The 16,711-nt window shown below is 41.9% G+C and overlaps 1 protein-coding gene across 1 annotated transcript in view; it reads left to right on the top strand.

Moving 5' to 3' along the window:
- The window catches only part of CERS5 (ceramide synthase 5), a 34,507-nt gene extending 17,997 nt beyond the window's left edge, over positions 1–16,510 (top strand). The window contains exons 2-10 of the mRNA XM_082634656.1: positions 5,899–6,004; positions 6,614–6,744; positions 7,442–7,499; positions 9,357–9,407; positions 10,098–10,190; positions 11,810–11,938; positions 12,040–12,146; positions 12,952–13,108; positions 15,623–16,510. Of these exons, the coding sequence (XP_082490782.1) occupies positions 5,899–6,004; positions 6,614–6,744; positions 7,442–7,499; positions 9,357–9,407; positions 10,098–10,190; positions 11,810–11,938; positions 12,040–12,146; positions 12,952–13,108; positions 15,623–15,799 (1,009 nt within the window). The 3' untranslated portion in view covers positions 15,800–16,510. The remainder of the gene's footprint in view (positions 1–5,898; positions 6,005–6,613; positions 6,745–7,441; positions 7,500–9,356; positions 9,408–10,097; positions 10,191–11,809; positions 11,939–12,039; positions 12,147–12,951; positions 13,109–15,622) is intronic.
- The last annotated feature ends 201 nt before the right edge of the window (positions 16,511–16,711 follow it).

Raw genomic sequence — 16,711 nt, 5'->3', positions numbered from 1 at the left:
CCTTCTGTTTCTTCGTGCCCCTCCCCCACCATCTCCCCCAGGGTCTCCCCCATCGCCACTGGACCCCTAACCGTGGGTGGGTCCCGCTGGGTGTAGGAACTCCTCCCCTCCCCCAGCCACCCCTCGGGGTGCTGGTCCTGGAGGTCTGGACTTTACTTTTGCTCCCCCTTCCCTCCCTCCCACTCCCTCAGGACCCACCGGGCTGGAGGGGGCCTAGGTGGGCAGAGGATCAGGCCCGGGATCTCAGCAGGTGGGCAGGGGAAACCTGGCCACACTCCCTTTTGATCCTCTGCCCTCCCAATGGTCCCCCAATTTCCCCGTTTTCCCCTCCCCCAGCCACCCTTCAGGGGTGCCAGTCCCATCTGGCCTCCACTTCTCCTCCCCCTTCACTCCCCCCACGCACTACCGGGTCACTGAGGGTTCCTCCCATCCCTTTAGGTGTCTGTGGTCCCCCTCTGGTGCCTGGTAGGTGCCCTAGTTGTGAGGAGACGGGAATTCCGCATCCTCCTAGTTTGCCATCTTGACTCCGCCACCGAGTGTCCTTTTTACTTTCTCCTTCTCTTTCAACTCTTTAGAAGTTACTTACATTTTTTAATGTGATTGGTTTATTAAACATTCAGTTGTAGGGAATTCCCTGGCAGTCCAGTGGTTACGACTCTGTGCTTTCACTGCCGAGGGATCGGATTCAGTCCCTGGTTGGGGAACTAAGATCCTGCAAGCCGAGTGGCGCGGCCCAAAAAAAAAATTCATTGTAAAGGGAAATGACTTTCTGAATGTTTTCTATGGGATTCTGCATTTGCCTCTAAATATCTCAGCTATCTTCTCTCCATGTTTGTGTGTGTGTGTCTGTGTGTGTGTGTGTGTGTCTGTCTGTCTCTTTATGTGGAGGGTGGTGGAGGGAGTATTCAGGTTCAAAATATTTAGTTACTCAGTACTCTTCACCTAATGATATACCATCTTCATCAGTCTGGATAAGACCTTTCTCTTTTTATTGTATTTTCCCCTTCTTCATCTTGTTTTCTATTTCAGTTTCTTTGATGGTTATTTTTCTTTTTTATATATCAATTTTGACATTTTTATGTTTTTCCAGAAATTGATCTAAGCCAGTGCTTCCCAACCCAGTCGTGTTGCTGCACACATAGAAAATAATATGTGCATGCACAGTGGGGTATATGAGGCCAAAGGCTGCAGACAAGGGTGTCTGGCTACCACCCACCCCATGGACCACCCTGAGAGCTAAGAGCTTATGTATCTCAACATAAGTATAGCCCATCTGTGTTACTTTCCATGACACACTAGTTGAGAAGCTCAATCTAGACTTTTGAATATATTTGTGTATAGTTCACATCCGTCAGTGATGTTACAGTGGGTCACAAAGATAGAATTGTTGATATAGCTCTTGTCTTTGGTATGCAAAAGCAAAGCAGTGAGTAATTTCATCTTAATTAACCCAGGCTTAGGCCAGCTGCTGCCATGTATCTGGAGGACAGGAAAGGGGCAGAATGAAATGGTCTCTCTAGAGCAGGACAGATACAGTACAATCAGGTTGGGTCACTAGACTTATGTTCTTGGAGTGGCAAGTGGAAAGGAGTAGTTTACCATTATAGACCACTAGATGCCTACTTATTCAGATATGCAGGCAAAGGGTAGTCTGGTCTTACAAATTATTTTAAAACTTGGGTAACATTGATACTGGAGAGGACAGAAAATCACAAGATAAGTTTGACAATGTCGTCCAGCACAGCAGTTTTCAAACTATGATGCCAGGAATCTTTTACACTATTAAAAATTATCAAGGACCCCAGAGAGTTTTTGCTTATATGGATAGTATCTAGCAATATGTACTGTTTTAGAAATTAACATAGAAGCATTTTTAAATTGTATTTATTAATTCACTTATAAATAACAATACATTGATTGTATTGGTAATATAACTAATGTTTTATGAAAAATTACTTTTCCAAAACAAAAAAAAATGTGAGGATAGCATTATTTTACAGTTTTGTGAATCTCTTTAATATCTGGTAGCTGTAGTCTCATATCAGTTCTGTATTCGATCTGTTATATGTCATGTAAGCTGTGGAAAATTCCACTGTACACTCATGAGAAAATGAGAGAGAAAAGAATTATTATGAAACTATAGAATTATGAGAATAATTTTGACCTTGCAGAGCTCCTGAAAAGGGTCTCAGAGGTCTCCAGGCATGCTTTGAGAAGAGCTGATTTAACAGAAAGGATGAATGCTAATGCTAGGCTCTTTGGAGTTTGACCAACCTATTTTATAAGTTATACTAAATGCCAGGTGAATGATGTAGAATGAACACATGACTAGGTGTGAACTTTCTCAAAGTTCTGATTTGAATTTTTTTTTTTTTTTTTTGGTTGCGCCACATGGCATGTGGGATCTTAGTTCCCCAACCAGGGATCCAACCTGCGCCCCCTGCAGTGGAAGCATGGAGTCTTAACCACTGGACCTCCAGGGAAGTCCCCTGATTTGAATTTTTTTATCACAGAAAAAATTCTTTGGACTTCCCTGGTGGTCCAGTGGGTAGAAACCTGCACTCCCAATGCAGGGGGCCCGGGTTTGATCCCGGTCAGTGAACTAGATCCCACAGGCATGCGGCAACTACGAGTTCGCATGCCGCAACTAAGAAGCCCATGTGCTGTAACTAAACATGCCACAATGAAGATCCTTTGTGCTGCAGCTAAGACCTGGTACAGCCAAATAAATGATTAAATAAATAAATATTTTTAAAAAAATTCTTTTCCAGTCGTAAGTCCTTATTTTTGGTTTTGTGCTTCATGCTATAGCACAAAAGCAGTGCCCAATATTTGTCAAATAAACAAATTTTCTTAGAATCTTAACAGTTGTCACTGACTTGATGCCAGTAGCTTTATGTCTTTCACTGAACTCTGAACTAATGAGGGCAGGATGTGAGCTGATGACAACTCTAGGATATTAAGTCTGTTTCAAGGTCTAGACAATAAAGCAATCTTGGCTTCACCCAAGTGATCAGGGTACAAACCCATCCCTGTTGTGTGAAAGAGGGTTTCTTGCTCTTCTCACTTTGCTGGAGGTACCGTCAGGGAGTACCCACACTGAACTATCTGTTCCTAGTAAAAATAATAATAGCTGCCTTTTAATGAATGTTTACAAAGTGTCAGATACTGGGTTAGGCATGCATCATGTCATCTCATCTTTAAAATAAACCTGTGAAGCAGATATTATTATCCTCATTCTGTAGGTGTGTAGCTTTCACAAAGTCTCTTAGCTGGTAAAATCTGTCTAACCCCAGGGCCTTTAATCACCTGACTGCATTGAGGAAGAGGCCTGGATCAGGGAGTAAGAGTAGGAATTGGAAAGGCAGTTTTTTGTTCTTAGATCTACCCCTTCATTCAATTAACGTAGGTGGGAGAAGACAGGGAGAGAGGATTCAGTGCTTTTATCTCTGATATGGCACCAACTCAACAGCAAAGAATGGCTGCCTTTTTTTTTTTTTTCTGGCCATGTTACAGCGCGGCATGTGGGATCGTAGTTCCCAGACCAGGGGTCGAACCTGCACCCGCTGCAGTGGAAGCGTGGAGTCCTAACCACTGGACTACCAGGGAAGTCCCAAGAATGGCTGCCTTAATTACTCTTCTGGATGCTGATCAATGCTGGGTACAAACTGAGCTCCAACAGAACAAGGGTGGAATTCACTAGACCTGTTCCTTGTCAATTGCTGAGCAACTACTGAGTACAGAACCTTGATAAATACAAAAACAGTATTCTCTGTGTTCACAGGGAGTTTAAACATGAATGGGGGGTTAAAATATTTGTACCAGAACTATATACCAGGAAGTATAAATTAAAGTATCTGTTAGCACTGGCATTTGAATGAAACTTTTATACCACCGGTGCAAAAGAGAGAAAAGAATGGGTTGCAGATGTGGCTTACTTTATCTGAATCAATGTTTCCCCATGGCTCAGGAACTTTGGTGATAAAGATAAAAGAAGTTTTCATAGAGGAAGACAATAAACAAAGTTTCTCGTTTTCAGTCCCTCCCTTAGAGATAAATTCTGGATTCAAATGTAGATCAAGAAAATAGGTCAAGAGCATTCCATCTTACACCCCCCAGTTATAATTTCATCACGAGACTCCCTAAGATGCTAAGAGAGAGCTAGAACTGGTTTTGACTTATTCTGAAAGTGACTACATAAAGCTTTTCCTAGAGCTGAGGCTCATAAAAATCTATGGTTGTGGAGAACAGAGAGATCTTTCTTTCAGAACCAAGGAATAATTCCTCAATTTTCAAAGATGTAAAAGTTATAAGTTAGTTATAGTCAATGATATCACTATGAATCTTAGAGAAAAAAATCTTTTATTTTTAAAATTTATTTATTTAATTTATTTTATTTTGGCTGCGTTGGGTCTTCGTTGCTGCATGCGGGCTTTCTCTAGTTGTGGCGAGCGGGGGCTACTCTTTATTGCGGTGTGCAGGCTTCTCATTGTGGTGGCTTCTCTTGTTGCAGAGCATGGGTTCTAGGCTCATGGGCTTCAGTAGTTGTGGCACATGGGCTCAGTAGTTGTGGCTCACGGGCTTTAGAGCTCAGGCTCAGTAGTTGTGGCGCATTGGCTTAGTTGCTCCGTGGCATGTGGGATCTCCCCAGACCAGGGATCGAACCTGTGTCCCCTGTGTTGGCAGGCGGATTCTTAACCACTGCGGCACCAGGGAAGCCCGAGAAAAAAATCTTATACGTCATCTCATATAACCCTTTCTTTTAGATGACAAAACCAAAACCCAAGAATTAAGTGACTTGACCAAGTTTATGTGACTTATTAGTGGTAGATCTGGGACTAGAATTGAGTACTAATAGGTAATTTCCTTCTTACCACTCTTCGTAGTTTCCCAGTTCTTTCTTCAGAGCCTCTGAAAGTTCAAAGTATTTCCGTATAGTCTTTTGATTAGGCAGGAAGGTGACCATGACCCGGGATATTTGTGTTTAGGAAGAGCTCAGTCTCAGTTCTGTACTTTTGCCTCCAATTAAGATCTTCTTGATCATCTGATATAAGGAAAATTACCATTTATTAAGCACTTTCCTTGTGTCACGGTCTTCATATATGTAATATCATTGTACCTGCAAGATTCATGTAAAGTAGACCCACTTCTAACATTTTAATGGGAATAGGAATCCCCTGGGAACCTTGTTAGTGCAGATTCTGATTTTGCTGGTCTGAGATGGGGTTCAAGCTTCTGTATTTCTAAAAAGCTTCTAGGAAAAACCAGTAATGCAGTTTATCTGTTGGCCTTATGTTGAGTAGCAAGAATCTTAATCTTGGGCCTCCCTGGTGGCGCAGTGGTTGAGAGTCCGCCTGCCGATGCAGGGGATACGGGTTCGTGCCCCGGTCTGGGAGGATCCCATATGCCGCGGAGCGGCTGGGCCCGTGAGCCATGGCCGCTGGGCCTGCGCATCCGGAGCCTGTGCTCCGCAACGGGAGAGGCCACAACAGTGAGAGGCCCGCATACCGCAAAAAGAAAAAAAAAAAAAAAAAAAAAAAAAAGAATCTTAATCTTATAGATGAAAAAACTGAGCTTTAGCAAGATTAAATAAGTTGCCCAAGTTCATACAGGCAGTAAATGGTAGACTAGTGATTTGATCTAGGTCTCTCTGACTCTAAAGCTCAAGATGTGATAAGGGAAGCCAGGAAAAAATGGAAAGAGAGCTTATGTTCCAATATTTCTTAAACAGGTCACTTCTCAAGTGAGTCAATGGCAGAATCCAGGACTAAATCAAAAATTCCTGGCTCTGAGCCAAGTGTTTCCCCTTTTTCCTCTTATCAGTCCCCTAATCAGGATCTCTGCTTCATGCTTAGCAAACCATTTTTAGAATTGGCTTTTGGGTTTTCTCCATTACAGGTTTATTGCCAAACCCTGTGCACTCCATGTTGGCATCCAGGACAGTGGTCCTTATCAGGCCCAACCTAATGCCATCCTTGAAAAGGTGTTCATATCTGTTACCAAGGTAAGTGGGCAAAGAAACAGAGGAAGATTCGTGTGGGGGTTTATCCCATAGGGCAGGGGAGGATAAAAGAGCAGGTATTTCCAAGGGTAGGGATAGGATGGGATGATCTTCACATTTGGATAGTCCATAGAGCTATTAGGAAAACTTTATCCACTCAGGGAAATACCTTTAGGCCAGGATCCCTTAAATAAGTCAAGTTTGCATACATTTGAGTTTTAGGCCTAGCAGCCACCACCACCCCTCCTTCTCCCCAGACACACATCACATATTGATGTTGTTTTTCCTTGCTCCAGCTCTTGTCATTACCTAGTTGCATAATCAAATGGAGATGGTACTGATAGCCTTTGCGATTGGGTTTTAATATCTCTTTTTACTTAGCTTGGGCTGGAGGGAGAAGACCAAACAAGGATGTGTATAGATGAATGGTAAAGGTCCTTGATGTGTAAAATAGTACTTCATACTAAAAATGACTTTGGGAGTGAAACCTGGAAAGAAAAACATTACTTAAGTCACTATAGTTATCACCGCTTTGCCACTCAGCTAGTCAAAGGGATTTAATGAGAGGTTTGAAGAAAAAGGGATGTTCTGACTCTGGTCATACATCTGCAGTATCCTGATGAGAAAAGGCTGGAGGGCCTGTCAAAGCAACTGGACTGGGATGTCCGAAAAATCCAATGCTGGTTTCGCCATCGGAGGAATCAGGACAAGCCCCCAACGCTCACTAAATTCTGTGAAAGCATGTAGGTGTGCAGAAGGAGGTGGGGAGTGAGAAGGGTGGAGTATGACTGGACTAAGGTTTTCTTTTTGGAAGTCACTTCTCTTGTTAGGATAACAGTCAATAGGTATGGAGGGCTAACTCTGTTATAGGCTGGGAAGAAGAGAACTGGAAGCCTGATCACCCTTAGTTTCTTGGACATGCTTGCCCCTAAGCTAGGTGTAGTTCCATTTTGTTCCCCTTTCCCAAATAAATTGGGAATGAATTCCTATACCGGCACTTACATAGGTAGATATGCATACCTTTGTACACCTTGGTAGAGATAGTACCAGCTTGCTCTAAATTGACATTTTAGTGGGAAGCATCCCTTTTCTGGACATACTATAATCCATTTCACTGGGCTTTTGCTGATTATCCTCTGGACACCGAGCACTGTATTTCTCACTGTCATGCAAAAAAAAATAAAGGCACTATCATCAGGGAGTCTAATATGGAAGAAAAGTTTACTAAAGACAGTATACACTTGTGGAACTCTATTTTAAACAGAGGCTGGAAGATTTTTATCTCTTTGGCTTTTTCGGTAACAGTATTTGTCCCTATTGTGGGAACTTAATTTCTTACCAGTAACTGTCTTATCCCCAAATCTGCTCTCTTGACTTCTTTACTTCACAGACTTTCTTTTGAGTGAATATTTATCTAACTTCTACTTCTTACCCATCCAGGTGGAGATTCACTTTTTATTTATGTATATTCTGCTATGGAGTTAGATTTCTCTGGTCGGTGAGTCTGAACTTTCTCTGTTGGGTTCTAATCATACCTACATCCCTGGAGATAAGAGTTAAATACCTTTAGATTTTGTCCCTTACTCCCCTTTTTTTTTTCTTGTGATAAGCTAAATAGATTGTCTTCTGTCTGGGGCCTGACATCAGTAACCTCGTGACTACTGTTTCTCCCATAAATAATGCTAATAATAAAAAATTAATTAAATCAGCATAGTACGTGATGGTTTACAAAGCACTTGACAAAAGTCCTGTTCTTTCAAGGAGGAGACATTACAGAAATGAAATCAGTAACTCATTAAAGTGTGTAAAACAGGTATTCCTGCTTTTCAGTTAATTGTCAGAGTCAAAGAAGAATTTCAGGCTTTTTGATTCATGAGTCCTTTTTTTTTTTTTCACTGTACCACACTATTTTCTTCTAAATGCAATAATTGAGGCTTCAAAATACATGAAACATAAAGAGACAGAAAGAAGGGAAAAGGAAGAGAATAGACAAATATACAATCATATTTGGAGATTTTAATACTCTTCGTAATTGACTAAATCACTAGACAAAAATCACTGAAGATGTAGAAGATTTAAACAACACAATCAACCAATTTGGCCTAAATGACATTTATAGGACACTACACCAACAGCTGAAGAATATGTATTATTTTCAAGTGCACATGGAACACCAACTAAGATAAACCATATGTTAGGCCATAAAATTAGTCTCAGCCAATTTTAAAATATTGAAATCTTACAAGATATGTTCTCTAACCATAATGGAATTAAAGTAAAAAATTAATAATAAAAAGATATCTAGAGAAATATTTGGAAGTTAAACAACTCTCCTAAATAACCCGAAGATCAAATAAGAAATCATAGGGAAATTAGAAAATATTTTGAATTGAATGATGCTGAAAATACAACATACCAAAATGTGTGGCATGCAGCTAAAGCATACTTAAGAGGAAATTTATAACTTTAAATGTTTATATTAGAAAACAAGAAAGCTTTAAAATCAGTGATCTAAGTTTTTACTTTAAGATCCAGAAAAAGAAGAGCAAAGTAAACCCAAAGTAAGTTAAAGGAAAGGAAAAAGAAAAAAAATGTAAAAATCGATGAACTAGGCATTAGACAAATAATGGAGAAAATTAATAAAGCCAAAAGTTGGTTCTTTGAAAGGTTTAATTAAAATTGATAAACCCTTAGAAAAAAACAAGAAAACAAATTATCAGTATCAGGGAGAAAAAGAAGCTATCACGGGGGATTTCCCTGGTTGTCCAATGTTAAGACTCCACCTTACAATGCAGGGAGTGCAGGTTCGATGCCTGGTTGGGGAACTAAGGTCCCACATGCTGCAGGGTGTGGCCAAAAATTATAAAAAAAAAAAAAAAGAAGAAGCTATCACTATATATCCTGTAGGCATTGAAAGAATAATAAGACAATATTATGAACAATTTAATAGTAATAAATTCAACAACTTAGATGAAATGGAGTTAATTGAAACTCCATTAGAGATTATTACTTTTGACTTGTGAATCTTTGGCATGGAGATCTCTCTCTCAGTTATTAAACGAAATCATTGTCTTCCTGCCTCCCAGTTTCCTATATATTCCAGGTTGTGATGTTTCCAGAAACTATCCTAGAGCTCTCATTGCTCTTACGTACCTCAAAGCATGGTTTCTCTCTTTGTAATAACACCTTCTTGTTCTAGAAGAAACGTCTAGCCGTTTAGTTACCCTAAATTCTGTCAAGAGGGATTCCTTTTTCTTTCCCAACTCTTTTGCCCCAAGCATAGAGAGAACAGGATTATATAGATGAGGCAGGGGAGAATTCTAAAGGCTGACTTGGATTATCTGTTTTCTCTTAGTCACCTTGGTTCTGGGACACCCGACAGTGCTGGCACAGTTACCCTTATCAGGTAGGATCTGAGCCCTTTCAAGACAGGGGTCTTATGTGTGCATGTAAGCTGGGGTTGGGGAGAGTACATTGCCAGTCCCAAGGGAAGGTGGCACATTTCCTTGTGATTCTTGAGGGATTAGGGACTGAGTCTCTTTGAGTCATATATTCAGGTATCTATTTTTGGGGTCCCCATAAGCAGTGAAATCCAGTGATCTGTTTGCTCCAGGTTCCTATATTCACCCTAATTGGGCTGGAAAGAAAAACAGCTTCCTGGCACTTAATGAGGTGCTTTCTGGTTCATGTGTCCCTTTTGAATCCCTCAAGATTTTCTACTATGGTTCTAGTCCGTAGTAGAAAAATGTCAGGGGGCTGCTAACAGAGTAGAAGAAAGAAAGGCCTCAGTGTATTTAATCCCCTGAAAAACACTAATTGCCCAGAATTCCAGACACACTGATTTGATTGTGCTATAGTATGTGTTAACCTTATCTGATCTCTGAAAGATGAGAGCTGAAGATGTGTATGTGGAAGGGAAGAGGTTTAAGTCTCCACACCAATCCAAAGTCTCTTAGCTATTGCAGATCTTGGAAGATGATGGAGAGGAAGGTTATTTAATAATTTGGGGTATGGGTCCTCTGAGACGGAGAAATTTGGGGAGATGGAATGAGTCTTTGACTAGCTGGTATTCTAACTACTACTTTCTCTCTTCCAGCCTCTCACAAATGGGCTTTATTACTATTATATCATGGAATTGGCTTTCTATTGGTCTCTTATGTTTTCTCAGTTTACAGACATTAAAAGAAAGGTAAGGACATTGGCTCCCTCAACTCCCTGACTTATTGCATCCTCCTTTCCAGCTGCTATCATTATTGTCATTGTGATAGATTCTCTGCCCTGATTGGGACCACAAAAGAGGGAGAAAGTAGGTTTAATGGGACCTTTAGGTCTTTGTAATGTTCTCAGAAGTGAGACCTGACTAATGATGAAGTATATTTGAGGCATTCAGGGCAGCCCAGGATGAAAACAGTTAACCATCTAAGAAGCATACCCTTTTCCTCATTTTCTCCAAGGTTCTTACATATACAAAGCTCAGGAAACTTAGTCTGAGCTTAGTTCCTAAGCTCAGAACGTAGGGATAGTAAGGCCTGATCCAGGGAAAGCCTTGATTCCAGAAAAGCTAGATCTGGCTTTTGTTTGGCATTAGGGACCCTTGTTCCCTCTCTGTTCTCCCTTCTTGGTGACCCCACTTACTTAAAGAATGTCAATTGGAAGGGGTTTTAGATGATTTAGTTTACCCTTTTCTTACTGTTTAGGAAACAAAGATTCAGAGAAGTGAGTTGACTTGCCCACAGAGTGGCAAAGTTGGAAATGACTTAAGTTTTTTATAAGTAGACAGAAAGGGCAGAATTTTATTGGTGTCCACCTGACATAATGCAGTTCCAGCAGCTCTAACCCTAATCTGTCACTAACTCGTGGTTATCTTTGGTAAGGAAAATCAGGGTTAGCCATTGTGGGAATGGGTTGAAATTGATCTGGATTATTAGTTGTTGTGTAACCTAGAAGCTTGATACACAATTCAGATGCCTTTCATCCTCCTATGATTAGTAGATACAAGTCTCCTTACTAAAATTTTATTTTAATACATGACACATATAAAAAGGTTTGTAATACATATGTTGGTTTTAAAACATTCTAGAATGTGTATTTGTAAACTCATCCCCAACTCAAGAGCTAAAATATACCACTGTATCTGTCTCTGTGGAGAGCGCAGACTATATCCTTTCTTCTCTGATGCAAATTTACCTGCCCTCTCCCACCCTCTCTCCCTCACTGGGCTGGGAAGTATTTATTAGATATGTCTAATAACTCAGGTATTTAGAGATTTCTCCAGGGCTAACCTTGGCATTTGAACCCAGGAAGAAGTTTGAGCTTTAAATCTGAAAGCAGGAAGTGCTTGTAGTAAGATGGATTGTTTAGCATGTCTCTGAAATGTTTTGGAATAGTTTAGCTTTGCCCCCTTCACAAACCTCCCCTTTCTGTTAGGTCCCTTTGGTTGAAATTGCCTTCATCAAAGCAGAAGAGTCTTAGACTTTCAAGGATATCTGAAAGGCTTGTATGCCTGACTACCACCTGGGAAATTATTTCCAAGTGTCAGCTCAGCATCCAAGCTCTACATGTTCTGCAACTACCAAAGAAAATTGTTCTTTTCTGTGTTTTGAGCTATATTAACGTAGATTATGGGTCAGTCATTGACGTAGAGAGTTTTGGGTCAAATGTTAGGCAGCTCCCTGAGGGAGAATTTAAACAAAATGGAACTTCTGAGGGGTGGGATAAGACCCTCTGAGAACAATGCAGGACATTGAGTTGGCCGGCAGCTCTATGGCCTTGCCTTTACCTGCCTGTTTTATTTCCATTCCTTCCTAGGACTTCCTGATTATGTTTGTGCATCACTTGGCCACCATTGGGCTCATTACCTTCTCCTACATCAACAACATGGTTCGAGTGGGAACTCTGGTCATGTGCCTACATGATGCCTCAGACTTCTTGCTGGAGGTAAGACCCCAACCCCCCTTTCCTCACTGTTCCCCTTTCTTTACTTTTCTTCCTGAGAACTAGCTTTCTCCCCAGCTCAATTCTTGTCTTCCTTTCTCCAGGCAGCCAAGCTGGCCAATTATGCCAAGTATCAGCGTCTCTGTGACACCCTTTTTGTGATCTTCAGTGCTATTTTTGTGGTGACTCGTCTAGGAATCTATCCATTCTGGTAAGTGTTAGGGCTGTGGAGCTATGGTAGATACGTAGCCGTAAACTGGTGATACCTTTCACCAGTTTAGGGAACAGACCACCAAGGTTCCCTAACCCTAAATATTGTTCTGCTTCTTCCTTGACCTAACCTGACCCTTTATGGACTCTCAAAGGACCTCACTTCCCTTGCACAATATTTCTAGTGAGGTGTGATCTAGACTGAGAGCATCCAACTCACTTAGCTGTGGCTCTCCTGACTCATCTCTGAGGAGCAGTCTTCATTTTATGCCTAAGTAATTCCTTTGCCTTCTTTTGTACTGATTACAAAATTCTCAGGCTCTTGCTTGTTTTCCTGCTCTATACCCTGTCTCCCACCCTGACCAACACACACATACACCACTCTCACTTCTACACTCACTACTTTAGGACACAAAGTCATTGACTCTGTGGGTTGGAGATTCTCCTTAGTCTGAGGGGATCAACTACCAGCTGTCCTATATGTGCCTGAGGATCTGAGTAATTCCTAGGATTATGATTAAAATTGGTGTCCCAAATTTGTGAAACTCTGTATATTTGAAGTGATTAATAATATGACTTATTCTATCAGTTGCTAAGATTTCTATATCTTTCCTTATCCCTAAAGATAGAAAACTCCATGGGCCCCTTTCTTTATTCTTTTCTCACTGTGGATGAATATCTCTGGAACTTCAACTGATAGAAGGTATGGGGAGAAGACACAAGATTCTGCTTTCCAGGGAATTCAGCTTCATCCCTATCTGTCTGGCTTTGACTCTGGAATCTGACCATTGGCCTCCGTCTTACAGGATTCTGAACACGACCCTCTTTGAGAGTTGGGAGATGATCGGGCCCTATCCCTCCTGGTGGCTCTTCAATGGCCTTCTCCTGATCCTACAGGTTCTGCACGTCATCTGGTCCTACCTAATTGCACGAATTGCTTTCAAAGCCTTGATCCGAGGAAAGGTGAGGATGAAAGATGACTTCTTTCTTTGGGGCTGGTGGGAAAATAGGTATTACCCAGCAAAGAGCCTAGGGCTCCAAAGTTTCCATCTTTTCTTTAAGTATGAGTGTTTAGCCATCTAAGACATGACTTAGATGTCAGAGGAAGGATCTGCCTTCTTCCTGTCCCTTAGGAATGACCATTGTAAAATAATAAACAGGATTAGGTTTGGAGATGACCTCAACCATTTCCTACCCCTTACCTACCTACTTCGTGGATTTCATATTTTTGTTTTTAGCATGGGAGCCTTTTTTCAAAGGAAATCATATGCAGAGCTCCAAGATATAAACTGTATGAAAGCAGAGATGTTAGATTGCCTAGGAGTAGTTTGGTAAGTCGCAAGCCACCCCAAGATGGCTTGTGATGTTCAAGATATGGTTTATGTAAGGGACTAAGTACCGATCTCACCTTACTGTTGTATGAGGCAGGGGTCTTAAGTGAGATAGGTCTTTAGGGTTTCAAATACCCATCTTATGCCAAGAGCCCAAAAGCACAAAGAAAGATCATTCAGTGATAGAACTCATAACTGAATTTTGCAAATTCTGAAGCAGTCAGACTGTGATTAGCCTGCGGGCTGGGGATTCAGCCTTCGGTAATACACAATCCCAAGGGGAGGGGCTCTGGTAGAGGATACACTGACTCTAGGACAGAGGGATGGAATGTTTCCCAGGAATATATGATCCCTTGGTGTCGCTATTCTTTATGGCTGCAATTGGTTTCAGAACTTGCTCAGTGTGCCTGTGCATCTTGCTGTAGCTACTGGACATCTCTCTTCTCCCCTGCTCTTTCCTGACCAGGTGACCTATCCAGGAAGGATTAGACCCAGACTCTGTACTCTCCACTCTTTTCTCACCTCCTTCCTTTTTTCTATGCCTGGTGGGAGCTGGACAGTTTCATCTCTTGCATGTAAGTGTATCTGTGCTTCTGGTGTTCAGTGAAGCATGTCTGTCTGAATGCGTTTCTCTTCCTTCCTGCTTTCCTTTCTGTTTCCCTGGGTTGTATCAGAGCATGTATCTCTCCTGACTCCAGCCACGGTGCCGGTCGGGTGAATGGTCACATGGGAGGCAGCTACTGGCTGAAGAGTAAGGTGGTTGGTATGGGGACTTCAGCATAGATGGACTTGTAGGGCTGCTGGCAGCCTACTCCTCTGGGCCTCCCCGCATCTGCACTCTTGTGACTAGGGGGTGTGCAGGGCACTGAGAAGAATCAAAGAAGCAAATATTTTCACTTCTTTAAAAAACTCTGCCATTTTATATGGAGCTCAGGTTGGGCCATTGTTGAATGGCGCTCAAGTTGCCAGATTCTTTTTCCTAAATTGAGGCAAGATTAGAGTCTACTCATTTTTTTTCCCCTTTCTGTTTTTCCTTTCCTTCCCACCCACCCACTGCCCCCCTCCTTTTTGAGCCTCCCTTTCCCTCAAATCTAGACACACTGCCCTCTGGTGGAAATTTCCTAAAGATCAGATAATCAGTTCATTATCTGGGTTCAGAGGTTGATAGCTATAATAAACCATAGAATCTTAGAGCTAACCAAAGCAATTACCCCACTCCTTGGCAACAGCAATTTGTAGTTTTGTTTCCTTCTCACCCCCTTCTCTTATTTACTTTTAAAAAAAAACAAAAAAAAAAACCACATTTATTATCCTTCAGTTCGGGAGGGCAAAAGTCTGACATAGGTTTCACTGGGTTTCTCTCCTTTACTTTTATGGTCCACGGTAGAGAATCTGAAATACTTTGCTTGGTATGCAGGATAATTTAGATTGAAAAACACTGCTCTAATCCAAGTCCTTCATTTGAAAATATAGAACAAAAAGCTGAGGTTGAAAGGTAAAGATTCATAGAGAGTAGCATGATTGGGACTGGGAGTTTTTATTCGCTGACTGCCAGTCTACTTTTCTTTTCACCATACTGTGTATCTTGGGGTTGCTCAAGAGAAGTAACTATCAACACCCTGTGACCCTAGTCATAGGGTGTTGATAGTTGGGCCCAGGAAGAGCCCAGTTGTGGATCAGCTTTGGGGATAAAGCAAAACTCTGGATAGCCAAAACTGCAGTGGCCACACCACCAGAAGATAGAATCAATGATTATAGCCATATGTATTGTTTGTGTTGGCCTTTTCTTCTTTTGAGGTACAAGAGGAGAAAGGGTGTCTGTGGAGTTTCCTTCAAACCTAAACCACGACTGGGTGAATGATTTCAGCTCTTTTAGGCTGGTCCTGAAAGATAAACTCCTCTACCAAGATGGCTACTTATTCCATTGAGAACGGAATTAGAGATGATGAGAGAGAAACCCAGAAAGCAGGCAAAGGATATTCACAACAGTCTGTGTGGTCCAGATAGTATTTTGAGTCAGATGCCACCAGAAAGTAGGCCAGATTGGGAGCAATGCCCAAACATGGGCTCTGTGGGCTTTGTCTGTCTTATGATTCTAGAAAAGTTCTGTCCTTACCTTTTCTACCTTTGGCCCCATCCCACCCAGGTATCTAAGGATGATCGCAGTGATGTGGAGAGCAGCTCAGAAGAAGAAGATATGACCAGTAGCACAAAAGGCCCCTGTGGCCGCAGCTCCAGCAATGGTGCCGGTCGGGTGAATGGTCACATGGGAGGCAGCTACTGGCTGAAGAGTAAGGTGGTTGGTATGGGGACTTCAGCATAGATGGACTTGTAGGGCTGCTGGCAACCTACTCCTCTGGGCCTCCTCGCATCTGCACTCCTGTGACTAGGGCGTGTGCAGGGCACTGAGGAGAATCAAAGAAGCAAATATTTTCACTTTTTTAAAAAAAACTCTGCCATTTTGTATTTAATAGCCTCCAGGTTCTTTCAGTAATGTTATTTGCTCTGTGTGTGCGCGTGCGTGTGTGCATATGTGTGCACATGTGCATATGCATTTGTGCATATGTGTGAGTTTCGTTGCCTAGGTTGGAGCACAAGCCTGGTCCCCTTTGAACCCACCTCAATCCCAGATTTGGCTGCATCTTGAATTATGCTGGCTCCAAAGAGTCCCCTCCCTTGTTGCCCATGGCTCTTGAAGCTCTGGCCATCTGAATGGAGCAGCTAAGTTCAGCTCCAGGTTTCTGCACTGTTCCTCCTTTGGAGATAGAATATTTCACACAACGTTATATAGAAACAGACAACCATGAATGGATGGCCAGGATTGCTGTGGCCCCTAGCTAGGTCCCCTTCCTGCCACCTGGTAGTGATGGACAGCTGCTGGTAGATACCCTGCTCTTTATTCAGTGGTACGCAGGGAGTGGGGGTGGTGGGAGGAGCAGGTGAGCTGAGGGCTGGAGGACAACAGCCACTGGGTGAGTGTTAACGGTTTATCCTATTGTTTACTCTTCTGTGATTAAAAGTGCTTCAACCCTCATCTGCTGTCTCAACCTCTTTAGTGACTCTGTCCCCAATCCCCTGAACCCATAATCTAATTAAGAACTTTTTCAGTTCTGATTCTAGAGGCCATTGGACACCAAGTTTTTCCTTTCTGTGCATGCTGGAAAGAGAGTGCCTGCATTTTAGGGCTTTATATTTTAAGAAAAAATAAACATGTGTCGTGACCATAAGAAAAAAT

Source organism: Mesoplodon mirus (assembly GCF_964341445.2).
Source record: "Mesoplodon mirus genome assembly, chromosome: 11".
NCBI lineage: Eukaryota > Metazoa > Chordata > Mammalia > Artiodactyla > Ziphiidae > Mesoplodon > Mesoplodon mirus.
This window is presented reverse-complemented; position numbering and strand designations above follow the sequence as displayed.